This window comes from Rhinopithecus roxellana, chromosome 8, assembly GCF_007565055.1.
Source record: "Rhinopithecus roxellana isolate Shanxi Qingling chromosome 8, ASM756505v1, whole genome shotgun sequence".
Taxonomy (NCBI): Eukaryota; Metazoa; Chordata; class Mammalia; order Primates; family Cercopithecidae; genus Rhinopithecus; species Rhinopithecus roxellana.
In genome coordinates this window covers 100,735,017-100,752,785 of record NC_044556.1, presented here as the reverse complement: position 1 = coordinate 100,752,785, position 17,769 = coordinate 100,735,017, and the positions used below count along the sequence as shown (strand labels likewise).

The following is a 17,769-nucleotide window of genomic DNA, read 5'->3' as shown; positions in this document are numbered from 1 at the left end:
CCAGGAGGTGGAAGTTGCAGTGAGCTGAGATCACACCACCGCACTCCAGCCTGGGCAACAGAGTGAGACTCCATCTCAAAAAAAGAAAAAAGAAAGAAAGAAATTTTTTTATAGAGATGGAGTCTCACTTTATTGCCCAGGCTGGTCTTGAACTCCTGGTCTCAAGCAATTCTCCTGCCTCGGCCTCCGAAAGTGCTGGCATTACAGGCCTGAGTCACCATGCCTGGCTGAGGTTCTTACTTTTAAAATGCAAATTCATCTCTCTGTGTCTTTGATGACTCTTATTTATCAAAATTATGTGTGCATATTTCTTGACTTCCTTGCCAGGTTACAGATTCCTTGAGGAAAATCTAGTGTTGTGTGTTCTCTACCAAACATAGGATATCAATAAATATTTGCTCAGAAAATGAATCCCCTCTACCTTCTACAGGAAAACATCCCATGTTAATCCTCCACTCCTGCTGATCCTTTTTCTTTCTAAAATCTTCAAGTTTCTCATCCTGAAAAGTAAAAAGGAAGCCTTTTCTGTACTTTCCAATACCTTCAAATAACATTTTAGTATGCTTCTTTGCTACCTTAATGAATTTCTGGATAGAACTGCATAAGCATTCTCGTACTCACTTCTTAACTCTTGCAAGTAAATCCAATGACGTCTTGGTAGGTCTCCCTCTTGACCACACTGTGCCTCCTGAGGGCGGTGACCATTCCTTCCCCGACATGTGAGGCAATGTCCTTCCCTGGCTTTTCCCTTTCTTTATTCAATACATAGTTATTGAGACCTACTATGTAGTAGGCACTGAAGATACAATTATGAGCAAAAAGACACAGGAGTCCCTCCCTCAAGGAGCATGGCCTAATCAATGGGCGAAGACAATGAAATAGTCAGCAAACATGTGGCTATGAACTAGGACCAGTGCTATGAAGGAAAGAATCGTTGCCTTGACCACAGATGGCTTTCTTCTCTGGCTATTCCTCTAGTTACCTCTGAGCTCCTTTCTTCCTCTGGCCTCCAAAAGTAAGTGTTTCTCAAGGTTCCATCTTGGTTCACCTGTCTGCTTTCCTATAAGGATGAATTTCCTTGACAGTCTCATCCATGCCTAGGGCTTCAACTATAACCTCCCAATGCATGAATCCTAAGCACAGTACCTAGTGTTGTGTCATCCACACAAACAGTCTCACTGGTACAACAAATCTCACATACTCCAAACTCCACACACCTTTATCTCCTCTTTCTTAACCAGCCAACCAAGAAAACTCAGTCCTAACAACACACACACATCTGATGGTCTTCTTCCTGAATTCTCTATTGATCTTGTCAATAGCATCCTTCTCCCAGGCACAGGCTTAAAATCCAGTCTCATCTTCGTTCAAGTTCCCCTGGGATCCTAGATAAGGTCATGAGAAAATAACTGAAAATCCCCTATACCTTCCACCACCTACCCCTCTCTGGCATTCAAGGCTCTGGTGCCTCAACTTACCTTCCAGCCTCATCACCTAAGATCTCTCAGGCCAAGTTCACTCTGTCACAGACTCTCCCCTCAGATCCTCTGTCTATACCAGGGGTGTCCAATATTTGGGCTTCCCCGGGCCACATTGGAAGAATTGTCTTGGACCACACGTAAAATATAATAACACTAATGATAGCTGAAGAGCTTTAAAAAAATGCCAAAACCCTGGGCATAGTGGCTCACGCCTATAATCCTAGCACTTTGGGAGGCTGAGGGGGGTGGATCACTTGAGGTCAGGAATTTGAGACCAACCTGGCCAACATAGCAAAACCCTATCTCTACTAAAAACACAACAAAATTTAGCTGGGTGTGGTGGTGCACACTTGTAACCCCAGCTACTAGGGAGGCTGAGCCAGGAAAATCGCTTGAACCCAGGTGGCAGAGGTTGCAGTAAGCTGAGATCACACCACTGCATTCCAGCCTGGGAGACAGAGTAAGATTCCAACTCAAAAAAAATAAAAAATAAAGAAAAGAAAAATTGCAAAAACACACATAACATTTTAAGAAAGTTTACAGATTAGTGCTGGGCTGCATTCAAAGCTGTCCTGGGCCACATATGGCCTGCAGGCCACGGGTTGGACAAGCTTGGGCTACACCATTCCACCTACTAGGAGGGCTCTGGCTCCGGCCCTCAGACTCGCATCCTAGAATCTATTTCTGTGTCAGATGGGCCTACCATGCTGCCATATGACATCATCATGACCGTGACACCATCATGGCCATGGAGCAATAGGATGGCAAAACCATGGAGCAAAGTGGATAAAATGTTTCTGAATTATTAAACAACAAAAGCAGGATATAGGACAATATCAAATTATTTGCAGGGTTTTTTTGGGGGGTTTTTTGTTTGTTTTTGATTTTTGAGATGGAGTCTCACTCTGTGGCCTAGGCTGGAGCACAGTGGCACAATATCGGCTCACCACAACCTCTACCTCTTGGGTTCAAGCAATGATCCTGTCTCAGCCTCCAGAGTAGCTGGGATAACAGGCACCCACCACCACGCCCGGCTAATTTTTGTATTTTTAGTAGAGACAGGGTTTCCGTTTCCCCATGTTGGCCAGGCTGGTCTCAAACTCTTAACCTCAGGTGGTCCGCCTGCCTCGGCCTCCCAAAGTGCTGGGATTATAGGCATGAGCCACCGTGCCCAGGCTTATTTGCAGTTTTTATAATTATACATACAAAAATGTACAAAGGAATACAACGAAGTGACAAAAATAGTTGTATTCAAGTGGTGAAATGAGCAATGTGCCTTTCATTGATCTAGAATCTAAATTTTATTTAGTATGCTTTTTAAAGTAACCCTTTTATTTTAGAATCATTTTAGATTTACAGAAAATTTGAGAAGACAGTGTAAAGAATTCCTATATATATATCCTATCCCCGGTTTCTCTTATTATGAACATCTTACATTAGTGGAATATGTTTGTCGCAAGTAAATGAGCCAATAACTTAATGATACTGTAGTTTCTTCCTCTTTTTTGAGAGAGAGTCTTGCTCTGTCACCCATGCTGGAGTGCAGTAGCAAAATCACAGCTCACTGCAGCTTCAGCCTCCCAGGCTCAAGCTGAGCATGATCTCAGCTCACTGCAACCTTCCCCTCCTGAGTTCACGCCATTCTCCTGCCTCAGCCTCCCAAATAACTGGGATTACAGGCGCCCACCATCATGCCTGGCTAATTTTTGTATTTTTAGTAGGGATGGGTTTCACTATGTTGGCCAGGCTGGTCTAGAACTCCTGATCTCAGGTGATCTGCCCACTTTGGCCACCCAAAGTGCTGGGATTACAGGCATGAGCCACTGAGCCAGTCTGTAGTTTCTTAATGTAGTTTCTAAAACTAAAAAAAATTGTTTTGTAACCCAAATAAACAACAAAGAAGACAATGTCATTCTTTTCATAACTTCTAACTCCAACTTAGTACCCTAATATTTGTTATTTTTCTTATTTTTGTTTTATTACCTTAGATTCCTCTTGGCATGGATTCTTGGCTACAAATTGGAACCAATTTTTTTTTTTTTTTTTGGTAACAGGGTCTGGCTCTGTCTCCCAGGCTGGAGTGCAGTGGCACAATTTCCGCTCCCTGAAACCTCTGCTTCCCAGGTTTAAGCAATCCTCTCACCTCAGCCTCCTGAGCAGCTGGGACCACAGGTGTGGTTAATTTTTGTATTTTCTGTAGATTTGAGGTTTTGCCATGTTGCCCAGGCTGGTCTCAAACTCCTGGGCTCAAGTGATCTGCCTACCTTGGCTTCCCAAAGTGCTGGGATTACAGGTGTGTGCCTCCGCACCCAGCTGGGACAAATTTTTGCTTTACTTTCATTTGCCATATGCTTGTGCATGTAGTTAAAGTAATTAAAACTTTATTGATTGATAAAGGTCCTAGGAAATGTTTTCCTTAATGTAAAGTATGGAAATCATTTACACATCTGAGCCTTAAGCACATCCAAGAATCAAACCGTGTGTGTACTGCCTCTCCAACAAGTCTACAAGGTCTGCCTGGGGTCTCATCTTCCACCTCCTCCTCCTGTATTTTTTATGTCCAAGAATACCCAGTTCAGATTGGTCTTAGAGTACATCCTCAATAAATACCAGTTGTAGTAAGTTGTAGAAGTTGAATAGTTCTAGTAGATGGGGTATTGATTTTAAATAACTGAAAGTACAGGGTTCTTTCTGAAACTCTACTTGAGATGTCAGACCTTAATGTTTTGTTTTGTTTAAGAGACAGGTCTTGCTATGTTGCCAGACTAGCCTCAAACTCCAGCTCTCAAGCGATCCTCCCACCTCAGCCTCCTGAGTAGCTGGGACCACAGGCATGTGCGACCATGCCTGGCTTAGACTTTAATTTTTGACACTAGGACACTACTATGTTTTTCCTCAGCATCATTCAAAAAAGGAAGCTAAAATTAATCCTTAGTAGAAGTAGATTTTAGTTCTTAAGTTACAAAAATCACTAAAAAGGCAGATAATAATTATTCTAAAGAACATACTTCCAGCTTGCTTTTGTTTTATTTATTTATTTATTTATTTATTTTAAGACAGAGTCTCACTCTGTCACCTAGGCTGGAGTGCAGTGGCACAATCTCGGCTCACTGCAACCTCCACCTCCTGGTTCAAGCAATTCTCCTGCCTCAGCCGCCCAAGTAGTTGGGATTACAGGCGCCTGCCACTGCACCCTGCTAATTATTGTAGTGTTAGTAGAGACAGGGTTTCACCATCTTGGCCAGGCTGGTCTTGAACTCCTGACCTCGTGATCCACCTGCCTCGACCCCTCAAAGTGCTGGGATTATAGGCATGAGCCACCGAGCTCAGCCTCTGGCTTGCTTTTAATGTCTGAACTATAGAATGGAGTGTGGGTTGTTTTCTTCTTTTAAACGTTTCTCCCTGGTGAAGTTTCTTTGTTCTAACTGCCAAGTTCATTTCAAAGAATCCTTCTGAGCATCTAGCAGTTAAAACAAATCCTATAGATTATACAAGGAAATAGTCAACGGAAGCAGCCAGCTGCTTGTAGTACTACTTTTTATAGGACAAGAAGACATTTTGTTTTAAAACAGAACTTTAAAAATCTCAAAGAGGTCATTCCCCTATTTTTTTAGTTGATAAATGTATTTTCACCTTTTAGGATAGTATTTACTTGATATAGCCAAAATTATAACACTGACATGAGGGAAAATGCTGCACAGTGTGCTAACATATATTCTGTACCTCATCTTAAGCGGTTTTGGAAAATCCCTAAAAGTAAAGTACATGAAAAACTTAGCATTCTTTTATCTTCAAGGAAGTCTACACGCTACCAAAAAAACTTGAGGAGCAAAACTTTGTTTAAAAATTAGGATTATGAGAAGAACAACTTTACACTTTCAGTTTACTAAACTAGTTTAAATTCGGTAAGTCCAGAAGCCCACTATTAGATTGTAATTTCAAGGAAAATGTTGAGTATCAGGAGTAAAGTGAAGTCTGATATTCACAATTAATGGCTGAAGATTCCCCGAAACAAAGTTAAAAGTAGCACCACTGACCATTTTCAAGAGAGTTATGTGTTTTAATTTAAATTGCTTATTTTATCAACTGTTGTGTAACTTCTCTTTATTACGGAGGTGATTTGACTACCCAACAATGTTACTATTAAAGACTTTATTACAGACTGATGTTTTTAAAGCAAGACTAGGCAAAACTTGTTACAAATTAACTTGATGTTATACATAGAAGGAGCAGAACTGAATCAGCCTATTTGAGGCAAGACATGCCTTTGAGATACTGAATGCTGTAAATATAGTTAAGCAACTCTGCTAATGAGCTTTGGGAGAGAACAGAGGTGGCTTGGACAGTACAAGAAGTAACTGACCAAGGAAGTCCCCAGAAAGATGTATATCAAAAGGTGGAACAGTGGAATGATAAGCAATTCTCAATATTTTGTGTGTACTTTTTTGCACAATCTGAACTTTAACATGATGAACATTCTGGCCAGGTGCAGTGGCTCACGCCTGTAATACCAGCACTTTGGGAGGCCTAGGTGGACAGATCACTTGAGGCCAAGAGTTTGAGACTAGCCTGGCCAACATGGCAAAACCCCATCTCTACTAAAAATACAAAAAAAAAAAAAATTAGCCGGGCGTGGTGGCAGGCGCCTTTAGTCCCAGTTATTCGGGAGGCTGAGGCAGGAGAATCGCGTGAACCTGGGAGGTGGAGCTTGCAGTGAGCTGAGATCACACCACTGTACTCTAGCCTGGGTGACAGAGCAAGACCCCATCTCAAAAAAAAAAAAAAATTAACCGGGCATGGTGGCGCACACCTGTAATCTCAGTTACTCAAGAGGCTGAGGCATGAGAATCTCTTGAACCCGGGAGGCGGAGATTACAGTGTGCCGAGATTGCACCACTGCACTCCAGCCTGGACAACAGAGTGAGATTCTGTCTCAAAAAAGAAATAAATAAATAAAAATTAAAAACAAAATTCTTTTATAATCATAACACAATAAACGTTTCCTTTTTGTAAAAAGATAATAGAAATAATACGTTAAAGTTTGACATCTGATATCTAACAAAATTAAAGTTTTATAAAGCATTACAAAAGTGTTATATTAGAGTATCTAGTTGTGTTGTGTCTTAAAGAATTTGCCCATCCACAGGGTGCCAACTGCATTCGAAAGAAAGCAACTCTCCTTTCTAACTCACCAGCATTGGTTTTCTGTTGCTGGCATATAGATAAGTATTTCAAAGAATGAATGAAAGCTACAATATTTATTAGAAGTAAAAAAGTTCTAAAGATATGCTGCTTTACTAGGATGCTTAGAGACCATTTGCAAACCCTGTATATGATCTAGAAATCCTGTTTTTCATTTTTTATTTGTAAAGTTCTATAATTCTCAAAACATTTTAGGTGGGTTATCATGTACCTAAGGGTAAAATATAGTTGAAATTATTCTTACCTGATTTTTCATATCTGAATTTGGGGGGCAGTTCAAAGTAATTGTATCACATTCTTCAGCTAGGAAAAAAAAAAAGAAAGAAAGAAAGAAACAAAGTGTGATTTTAAAAAGCACACACTCCATGGTGTAAGACCTAAAATTAAGGCTCAGTGTCACATGCTGCCTTGGCACCCGGTAAAATCAGAAGGGCTGGACTACAAATTCCTCTCCAAACTCTGCTCTTAAGGATAAGATCCCCCTGCTAAACAGTGCTCCTTATCAAGAAATTAGGCACAATTCCTGCTTATTTTTTATTTATTTATTTAAAATAAGAGACAGAGGCGGATGAATCACCTGAGATCAGGAGCTCGAGACCAGCCTGACCAATATAGTGAAACCCTGTCTCTACTAAAAACACAAAATTAGCCAGGCGTGGTGGCGCTTGCCTGTAATCCCAGCTGCTTGGGAGGCTGAGGCAGGAGAATCGCTTGAACCCAGGAGGCGAAGGTTGCAGTGAGCTGAGATTGTGCCATTGCACTCCAGCCTGGACAACAAGAGCAAAACTCCAACTCAAAAAAAATAAAAATAAGAGACAGAGGGTCTCACTCTGTCATCCAGGCTGGAGTGCAGCTCACAGTAACTTGGAGCTCCTGGGCTCATGTGATCCTCCCACCTCAGCCTCCCAAATGTCTGGGCAGATAGGCATGTGCCACCACACCCAGCAAAGGAAGATACAGGGTCTCACTGTGTTGTCCATGCCGGTGTTGAACTCCTGGCCTCAACTGATCCTCCTGTCTTGGCCTCCCAAAGTGTTGGGACTACTAGCGTGAGCCACTGTGACTGCCCCCTGCTTATCTTTGGGTAGTGGGTTTCAGTTTCCTGCCAACCTGTGGAATTATTCCAACAGGCTGCTCATGTCCTCCCATAGGAACCAGAAGGCAGCCCACCCTTTTGATGCCACAATGTTTGCCTCACACAGCCCATGGTTTTTCGCTCTGCTCTCTGGTACAACATCTGTGTCTCCTTGCGTGGCTCTGCGTGATGGGCAGTGTCCTCCTCCCCTGGGCTGTCAGTATATGTGACTCATAAACTGCTGCTGATCTTGTCTCTCCAGTGTTGGGTGTGTGTGTTTGTCCATCCCCATAATCCTAGAGCAGGGGTGAGGAGAAGGTGATCAAAACAACTGGAGTGATAGCCAGGAGTGGTGGCTCGTGCCTGTAATGACAGCTACTCAGGAGGCTGAGGCAGGAGGATCACTTGAGACAGGAGTTTGAGGGCAGCCTGGGCAACACAGTGAGACCCAATCTCAAAAAAATTAAAAACCAGCCAGGCATGGTGGTGTGTGCCTGTAGTCCCAGCTACTTGGGAGGCTGAGAGGGGAGGATCGCTTGAGCCCAGGAGTGCAAGGCTGCAGTGAGCTCTGATCATGCCACTACACTCCAGCCTGGGGGACAGAATGAGACCCTGTCTCAAAAAAAAAAAAAAAAAAAAAAAAAAGACAAGGAAAAAAAAAAAAGAAACAACTGGCGTAATGAACAGGATGACCCAACCACAATCACGGATATTTGGTCAGATTTCATTAATTGCTCTCGGCTAACCAAGTTCACTAATACCATGCAGGCTGGCTGGGATGGAATCGACGATTAGCGGAAGATGTGCATTCTGGCCTATGCAATGCTGTGTTGTCTTTGTTGATTGTTTGCTATCTCATCCCAAGATGAAAACTGTTGTGAACTGACTGGACCCCAGTGCTGTCAGGTTGGGCCTGTGTTTGGCAGGTGGTCTCTTGAGGCTCCCATCTGTACAGACGGTGATAGCACAGCCCCCTAACCAGTTGCTGCTTAAGTCCCACTTACCGAGGGATAGGTGCAAGCTCTCTTAGCAACACAACTAGCTTGGTGACCATCACTGGCCACTTGGGGCAGCTGTACAGACACTATTTGTAAACACACATCCCCAGGTCAGCCATGGGGATGGTCCTTTGCAGACAGAGGTTTGCAGGAAGGAAGGAGAGAGACCAGGGAGTTCCCCAGGGGAGTTTCCCTGGTGCCCTGGTTGCTGTTAAGGCCAAGGGCATGACCCTATCCCCTCAGCTGCTGCTTCCCTTGCTGCTGCCCATGTGTTCTCCTGACCCCCTGGGGCACCGAGGTGCACAGCCATGGCGGTCTGTGGCCCAGGTGCTAACGAAGAAAGAAAAGGGGAGAAAGTATTTGGTACTCAACTGCTCTCTTGGCACACAGCCCCTGGCGAGCGCACCCAGCTGTGCTCAGTGCTGCTGCTTCCAACACGCCAAAGAGCTCATCTTGCCATAGTGGGTTTAATGTCCCCACCTGGGCCACAGACAAAACCACCTGACTGGATGAGGACCCCATCCCCAGGGAGACCGACTGGCATTCCCTGGAGGAAGAGGTGGCTGCCTGCGACGGGGTCCACCTGGCTCCCAACCCTGTGCTTACAACCTCCCAGATGGTCCCTGTCACAGATGATCATATGGAGACAAAAACTGAAAGCCACAACTTTTTGTGGCTAGAAATCCAAAATATTCTGAGGGCATTTGTACAAGAGAGAAAAAAATCCCTAAACAGATTAGTTAATTAATTAAAGAAAACCCTCATGGCAGAAAAGACAAAGCCGTAGCAGAGTCCCTCCACCTCTGGGTTACAGGCCAGCACTCTTCCACTGGGCTGGACCACGCTGCAGCTTATGCCCCTATTGCGACAAAGATCCTGATCCTCAGAGTTGTAGGGAAAACTCCTGGTAGCCCCGGGGCACAGTAAAAGGGTTAATTCACCCTGACATAAGCCCACGATTTTTAAACTACATGAGAGCAACCACTGCCACAGGGAAGGCCCCACCCCTGATTATACTGATGTGCGGTTCTCCGGGGGAAGAAATTTATCAATATGAGCAGAGTAGAGAAGACTGCCCCTGTCAAAAGTATATCCAGTGACCATGAAAAGGGAATGAAAGAAAGATAAAAAGAAACCTGGACACAAAGGAGAAGACAGGCCGGGTGTGGTGGCTCACACCTGTAATCCCAGCACTTTGGGAGGCTAAGATGGGAGGGTGGCTTGAGGGCCCAGAGTTCAAGGTCAGCCCAGGCAACACAGCAAGACCCTATCTCTACAAAAAAATTTAAAACTTAGCTGGGCCTGGTGTCACATGCCTATCGCCCCAGCTACTTGGGAGACTGAGGTGGGAGGATCACTTGACTCCCAGAGGTCAGGGCTGCAGTGATCCAGCCCTGAGTGACAGAGCAACGTCCTCTCTCCTTAAAAAAAAAAAGAAAGAAAGAAAAGAAGATGCTCCACGGTGGATTACTACAATTTTATTTTTATTTTTTTTATTTTTATTTTTATTTTTTTTTGAGATGGAATCTCGCTCTGTCGCCCAGGCTGGAGTGCAGTGGCCAGATCTCAGCTCACTGCAAGCTCCGCCTCCCGGGTTTACGCCATTCTCCTGCCTCAGCCTCCCGAGTAGCTGGGACTACAGGTGCCCGCCACCTCGCCCGTCTAGTTTTTTGTATTTTTTAGTAGAGACGGGGTTTCACCATGTTAGCCAGGATGGTCTCGATCTCCTGACCTCGTGATCCACCCGTCTCGGCCTCCCAAAGTGCTGGGATTACAGGCTTGAGCCACCGCGCCCGGCCTTACAATTTTATTTTATTTATTTATTTTTTTGAGATGGAGTCTTGCTCTGTCACCCAGGCTGGAGTGCAGAGGCATGATCTCAGCTCACTGCAAGCTCCATTTCCCAGGTTCAAGTGATTCTCCTGCCCCAGCCTCCCAAGAAGCTAGGATTACAGGTGCCCACCACCATGCCCAGCTAATTTCTATATTTTCAGTAGAGACAGGGTTTCACCACGTTGTCTAGGCTGGTCTTGAACTCCTGACCTCAGGTGATCTGCCCACCTCAGCCTCCCAAAGTGCTGGGATTACAGGTATGAGCCACCGCATCCAGCTGGATTACTACACTTTTATTGCTGTGGTCCCATGCCTTAAGGCTTCCATACCCCATGCCCAATATGATTGGAAAACACCAACTCCATCCAATTAGTGACCAGAAAATATTTTACTATTACAGATTTGCCTGAAATGTTCTGTTCAGTACCTATCACAACAGTCTCTCAGTCAAAGTTTGCCTTCATCTGCAAAGGGACACAATACATCTTTACAAGGCACCGATGGGGCTTTTCAAGAGCCTAGTCACCACACACGGGCTTTGTAGGCAAGATCTAACTGCATCCCGCTTTCTCAGCCTCGTGAGTGTGATGACGTTACATAGATGAGATCCTCCTCTGAGGACATTCTCACTTGACATTCTCATGCAGGCCACGCAGTACACCACTCACAACAATGCTCACGGAAAGAGATGGGCCACTGCCCCCACACACAGTGCAAGGCCCTGCCACTGTGGTGAAATTTCTAAAAATTACTTGGTAAACTAAGGGCTGCTCCCACGCAGACACTGTCAATAAAGAGCTATTGACCCTTTCTGCACCCACAATGTGAATACAAGTCTAGTATTTTTTTAGTTCTTTTTTGGGTTCTGGTAGCAACAAATTTCTCATTTACAAATTTAGTCTCATTGATGCCAGTACTTGCAAGTTAACTCAACGTAAATTTGAGCCCCTCTAATAAAAGTCTACAGCAGGCAGTCCCATTAGGACCCCCAGAGATTTCTGCACTGCAGGGGCTTCAGCAACCTCCTCCCATTCCCCCTGAAGTCTCTGGACCACCCATGACAGCTCAAAGTTGTCCACAGGCTTTTGACGCAAGAAACTGCCCTCCTAGGCTCTGTTCTATACGTTATTAGAGCAGCAACTGCTAGCTGCATACTGGGCTCTCTTGGAAACAGAGGCTGTCATTAAACCCTAGCTGTGCCCCTCCACACTGCGCTGTCCATTATGCCTTGGGTCATGGAAGCAAAATCCTGCAAGCTCTGCATGGTTACCAAGGCCTCCTTGATACAGGATGGAGCCAAACCCGGGCCCTCTGGCATATTCCATCTGCAGGAAGGGGTGGCGTCCCCCGTCCCTCACCAGAGCCGGTGGTGCTGGAAAAAGTCACCCCTCTTGCAGACTCCTAGGTTATCTGGGGAGCCCCTTCAAAGCAACTGGGTGAAGAGCAATGGGAATTTGTAGACTTTACAGATGACATCACCCCATCACACACGATGAAGCTCAGTGGACGGCTGCTGCTTTCCATCCCTTAACCAGCATATCCCTGATAAAGGAGGGACCCAAGGTTAGCAAAACTGGTCAAACTTCAGGCAGTCATCTTATTGCTGGATGTCCTGGCCAACAAATTGCCCCATCTGCACAGTTTTTATAAACTCTTGGACCATTGCCTAAGAGTTGCATCCTTTGTGGTAAGGAACTCTCAGAATCTCTTGCTTCAAATACACCCAAACTATAAATCAAAGAAACACATGTCCCTACGTACAGCAAGGCCACAATACAAGGCTTCAGTAGAACATTTCTGGTCCCCCTTGGAGTCCCACATATTACTGACAGTGAACAAGACACTCATTTTTCTTCTGAGAATATACAATGCTGAGTTCTTAAGCCATTCAATGAAACTTCCACCTCCCCTCTCTCATCAGGCAGCAGGTTCGATTGAGAGGCATAATGAAATCTTCAAGGAACTCCTATGTAAGTTACTGGGTGTCACTACTGCCACAGGCCTTAATGAATCTAAATCCACAACCTCTGGGGACATGTACTCCCTACTCAACTGCCTTTACTGGCCATCAGGAGACACCTCTAAAGTTCATGTTTTTGGTGACAGTCTCACCATGTGGCCCTCTCCCTCCTGGTCAAGTGCCTTCCTTGCTTCTTAGTGGGGCACTTCTATTTCCTAGAAGTCTCAGCCATCATCAAGGTTTAAATTTATGCCATGGCATCCGGGGGTGAACTGCTATATAAGACCTAACATTCAGGCTCAATTTATGTGATGCCCTGACACTGGTAGAACTGGGAAGGGCTCACACCTGCAATCCCAGCACTTTGGGAGGCCAGGGCAGGTGGATCATTTGAGGTTAGGAGTTTGAGATCAGCCTGGCTAACATGGTGAAACCCCATCTTTACTAAAAATACAAAACTTACCCAGGCATGGTGGCTCACGCCTGGAATCCCAGCACTTTGGGAGGCCAGGGCAGGTGGGTCATTTGAGGTTAGGCGTTGGAGACCACCCTGGCTAACATAGTGAAACTCCATCTTTATTAAAAACATAAAACTTAACCAGGCGTGGTGGCTCACACCTGTAATTCCAGCACTTTGGGAGGCCAGGGCGGGTGGATCATTTGAGGTTAGGAGTTGGAGACCAGCCTGGCTAACATAGTGAAACTCCATCTTTATTAAAAATATAAAACTTAACCAGGCATGGTGGCTCATTACCTGTAATTCCAGCACTTTGGGAGGCCAGGGCGGGTGGATCATTTGAGGTTAGGAGTTCAAGACCAGCCTGGTCAACATGGTGAAACTCCATCTTTATTAAAAATACAAAACTTAACCGGGCGTGGTGACTCACACCTGTAATCCCAGCACTTTGGGAGGCCAAGACGGGTGGATCATCTGAGGTCAGGAGTTGGAGACCAGCCTGGCCAACATGCTGAGACCCCATCTTTACTAAAAATACAAAACTTAACCAGGTGTGGTGGCAGGCACCTGTAATCCCAGCTACACAGGAGGCTGAGGCAGGAGAATTGCTTGAACCCAGGAGGTGGAGGTTGCAGTGAGCCAAGATTGTGCCACCGCACTCCAGGCTGGGTGATAGAGTGAGACTTCATCTCAAAAAAAAAAAAAGAACTGGGAAGGTCCTGAATGGCCTAACCACAAGTTCCCCTTGCCACTCTGCTCCCATGGAGAAAGTCCCCTAGCCAAACAATGCCCCTTACCAAGGGGACCAGGCACAGCCCTTGTTCTCTTTTTGTAAAGGGCTTCATTTTCCCCGACTCCATGGACTTACTCAAACAAGTCAATCACATCCTCCATGACAACCAGGAGGCACCCCACCCTCTTAATACTATAAAGACTGTCTGACAGCCCCTGGTTGTTTGCTCTGCTCTTAAGTGCAACCCCCTTGTGGCCCTGCATGATGCACAGTGTCCTCCTCTCCCAGGCTGAGTATACATGACTCATAAATTCCTGTCGATCTCATCTGTTCAGTGTTGAGTGTCGTGTGTTTGGCCATCCCTGTAACCCTAAGATGGAATCCCTCCCTCACTAACGGGGTGAAGAGGAGACAATCAAAACACATTCTCCCCTGGTGGGTCGCCGTGGCTCATGCCTGTAATCCCAGCACTTTGGGAGGCTGAGGCAGGTGGATCATCTGAGGTCAGGCGTTCGAGACCAGCCTGGCCAACATGGTGAAACCACGTCTCTACTGAAAATACAAAAATTAGCTGGGTGTGGTGGCGCATGCCTGCAATCTCATGAACTCCAGCCTAGGAGACAGAGGGAGACTCCATCTCAAAAACAAAAACAAAAAAATCCCCTGATTAACAACATGATACCAAATTCCACTGTATTCATTCGTCTGTCATTTTACTAAGCCTTTCAGACAGTAGAGAGTGGGATTATACTTGTCCCAACAGCTCACCCTCCTAAAGGTCAAACCTAAACCATTTTGGTTCTCTTGTTCAAGTTCACGTTGTCAGCAAAAAGCAAAGGAACTTAAAATTCATGTTAAACATTTAACATCTTTCCATATGAATTGCTAGGAAGCAACTTCCATTCCAAAGTTGTGTTAACTTCACAGTTTTCCTACCAATGGTGAAGATGGTACAAAACAGCTTAAAAACTGACTTTGTTCCATCAGATTCTAATCTTTAGTCACAGAATTCAAGGCCATACTCTAAACTTTAAAGTTGGCAGAAATATATTATAAAAGAAATTTTAGCACCATGTAAAATTTTAAAGTTATTTAGCCTTAAATACAGAACCATTTAACTCAGGGTTAAAAGTCAGGATGAAGTGAGGGATTGATTGATTAAGCCATTTGTTTTTTACATTCATTAGCAGTCTTTTTTATTTTATGTGTTTATTTATTTTGAAACAGAGTCTTACTTCGTTGCCCAGGCTGGAGTGCAGTGGCATATTCTCAGCTCACTGCAATCTCTGCCTCCCAGGTTCAAGCGATTCTCCTGCCTCAGCCACTCCAGTATCTGGGATTACAGGTGCATGCCACCACACCTGACTAATTTTATTTTTGTATTTTGAGTAGAGACGGGGTATCGCCATGTTGACCAGGCCGGTCTGGAACTCCTAGCCTCAAGTAATCCACCCACCTTGGCCTCCCAAAGCTCTGGGATTACAGGCATGAGTCACCGTGCATGCATTAGTATTCATTCACCTATTATGAATATATTCATATATTATGAATATATTCACCTATTATAACCTATTCAGCTATTATGCGCTGAGCTGCTAGATTGGTTCAAATAAGAGACCGTGTGTATTCATTGTCTCACACACAATTCTGACTGGAATAAAAGACTTTCTTTTCATAATAGTATGATCTGAGAAACTGAAGCTAAAAGTGTGGTCTTTGACTAAGGCTGTGTATGTTATCTTTTTACAGCTAGAGCGGTTGCCATCTGACCCAGGCTTGGGTCCCTCTCAGCTCTCCTGCCTCTCAATCAGAGTGCTGGGCTCTCCCCCAGACCTCCTTAGTTGGAATCTCCAGGGGTCCACAAGTCTGCATTGTTGACAAGCATTCCCACATTCTGATGCACACTGAAGGGTCATTCATCACAGCCCAATTGTAATAAGCATGTGACTTCAATCACAGTCATTCCCACAATGTCAAAATTATTAACCCAGATTTCTTTAAAGTGTTTTTTTTTCTCAATACGAGAAGTTGAGTTTTTTGTTTTGTTTTAGTTTTGTTTTTGTTGAGACAGGGACTCACTGTTACCCAAGCTGTAGTGCAGTGGCGCAGTTATAGCTATAGCTCACTGCAGCCTCGAACTCCCAGGCTCAAACGATCCTCCAGCCTCAGCCTTCCATGTAGCGGGGACTATAGGTGTGCACCACTACACTCAGCTAATTAATTTTTTTTTTTTTTTTTTTGTATAGATAGGAGTCTCACTATGTTGCTCAGGCTGGTCTCAAACTCCTAGTCTCAAGTGGTCCTCCTGCCTCAGCCTCCTGAGACACTGGGAAAGAATTTGAATTTAATAGCAACTTTTCTCAGGTGGTTTTCCAAATGCTCCCATGGTCATAGTCCTCTCCCTCCCCTCTATCCTCTTATACATAAAAGATTAAAAAATGGGCCAGGGTGCGGTGGCTCAAGCCTGTAATCCCAGCACTTTGGGAGGCCGAGACGGGCGGATCACGAGGTCAGGAGTTCGAGACCATCCTGGCTAACACGGTGAAACCCCGTCTCTACTAAAAAATACAAAAAAAACTAGCCGGGCGAAGTGGCTGGCGCCTGTAGTCCCAGCTACTCGGGAGGCTGAGGCAGGAGAATGGCGTAAACCCGGGAGGCGGAGCTTGCAGTGAGCTGAGATCCGGCCACTGCACTCCAGTCCGGGTGACAGAGCGAGACTCCGTCTCAAAAAAAAAAAAAAAAAAAAAAGTTTAAAAAATGTTTTGGAGAGTTGTTTCCATTGTATTCTTGCCATAACTGGGAGGGGAGGGCACACTGATTTTTGGTTTACTGTAACAGAAGACTCCCAAGATGGCATCTTGATTTTTGGTTTACTGTAACAGAAGACTCCCAAGATGGTATCTTGATTTTTGGTTTACTGTAACAGAAGATTCCCAAGAGGGTTTCTGTCAGCGCTTGGGGGACAGGAGCGGGGAGTGTATTTATTGAACAAGCAGGATGAGAACACACAGCACACCATGCAGGTGGGAGGATGCGGAGTTTCCCGTGAGAACAGGGACAACTCTTCCCATGGCATCACTATCAATCCGTGAGGTAGGAAATCATATCAAATACAACATACTGGCTTCCTAGTTTTAGGACAGACAATTCTACTTTTGAATTATTTAGTGATTTCCTGGTACTTGTTTATTTTCTCTTCACGTGTTCAAACTGAACTACTCCTTCATAGTTAATTAGATTGTTAATGTAATTAACAATGTTAATTACACTGCTCTAAAAGGCACCCCCAAACAGCATCTATGCTTAAGTTCAAGTTCCTCAAACTTCTTAAGGTGGCATTAGTCTACCTTACTTCAGTGGGCTCAGTGGCTCACGTCTGTAATCCCAGAACTTTGGAAGGCCAAGGTGGGTGGATTGCTTGAGGTCAGGAGTTCGAGACTAGCCTGGCCAACATGGTGAAACCTCCTTTCTACTAAAAAATACAAAAATTAGCTGGGTGTGGTGGTGGGCGTCTGTAGTCCCAGCTACTTAGGAGGCTGAGGTGAGAGAATTGCTTGAGCCTGGGAGGCAGAGGTTGCAGTGAGTTGAGATCATTGCCACTGCACTCCAGCCTGGGTGACAGAGCAAGACTCAGAAAAAAAAAAAGAGGCCAGTGCGGTGGCTCACGCCTGCAATCCCAGCACTTTGGGAGGCCAAGGCAGGTGGATCACGAAGTCAGGAGATCAAAACCATCCTGGCTAACACAGTGAAACCCCGTCTCTAATAAAAATACAAAAAATTAGCTGGGCTTGGTGGCTGGCGCCTGTAGTCCCAGCTACTTGGCAGGCTGAGGCAGGAGAATGGTGTGAACCCAGGAGGCAGAGCTTGCAGTGAGCTGAGATCATACCACTGCACTCCAGCCTGGGTAACAGAGCGAGACTCCGTCTCAAAAAAAAAGGAAAAAAGAAAAAAAGAAAAGAAAAGTCTACCTTACTTCTCTTTAACTTCTAAATACACTATAATATTTTTTGAATGATCAAAGAAAAGAGCA

The 17,769-nt window shown here is 44.8% G+C and overlaps 1 protein-coding gene across 2 annotated transcripts in view; it reads right to left on the bottom strand.

Annotated features, from left to right (window-relative positions):
• The window catches only part of EDARADD (EDAR associated death domain), an 88,882-nt gene that overhangs the window by 47,300 nt on the left and 23,813 nt on the right, over positions 1-17,769 (bottom strand). For both annotated transcript variants that reach the window (XM_010384671.2, XM_010384672.2), the window contains exon 4: positions 6,928-6,986. In XM_010384671.2, the coding sequence (XP_010382973.1) occupies positions 6,928-6,986 (59 nt within the window). The remainder of the gene's footprint in view (positions 1-6,927; positions 6,987-17,769) is intronic.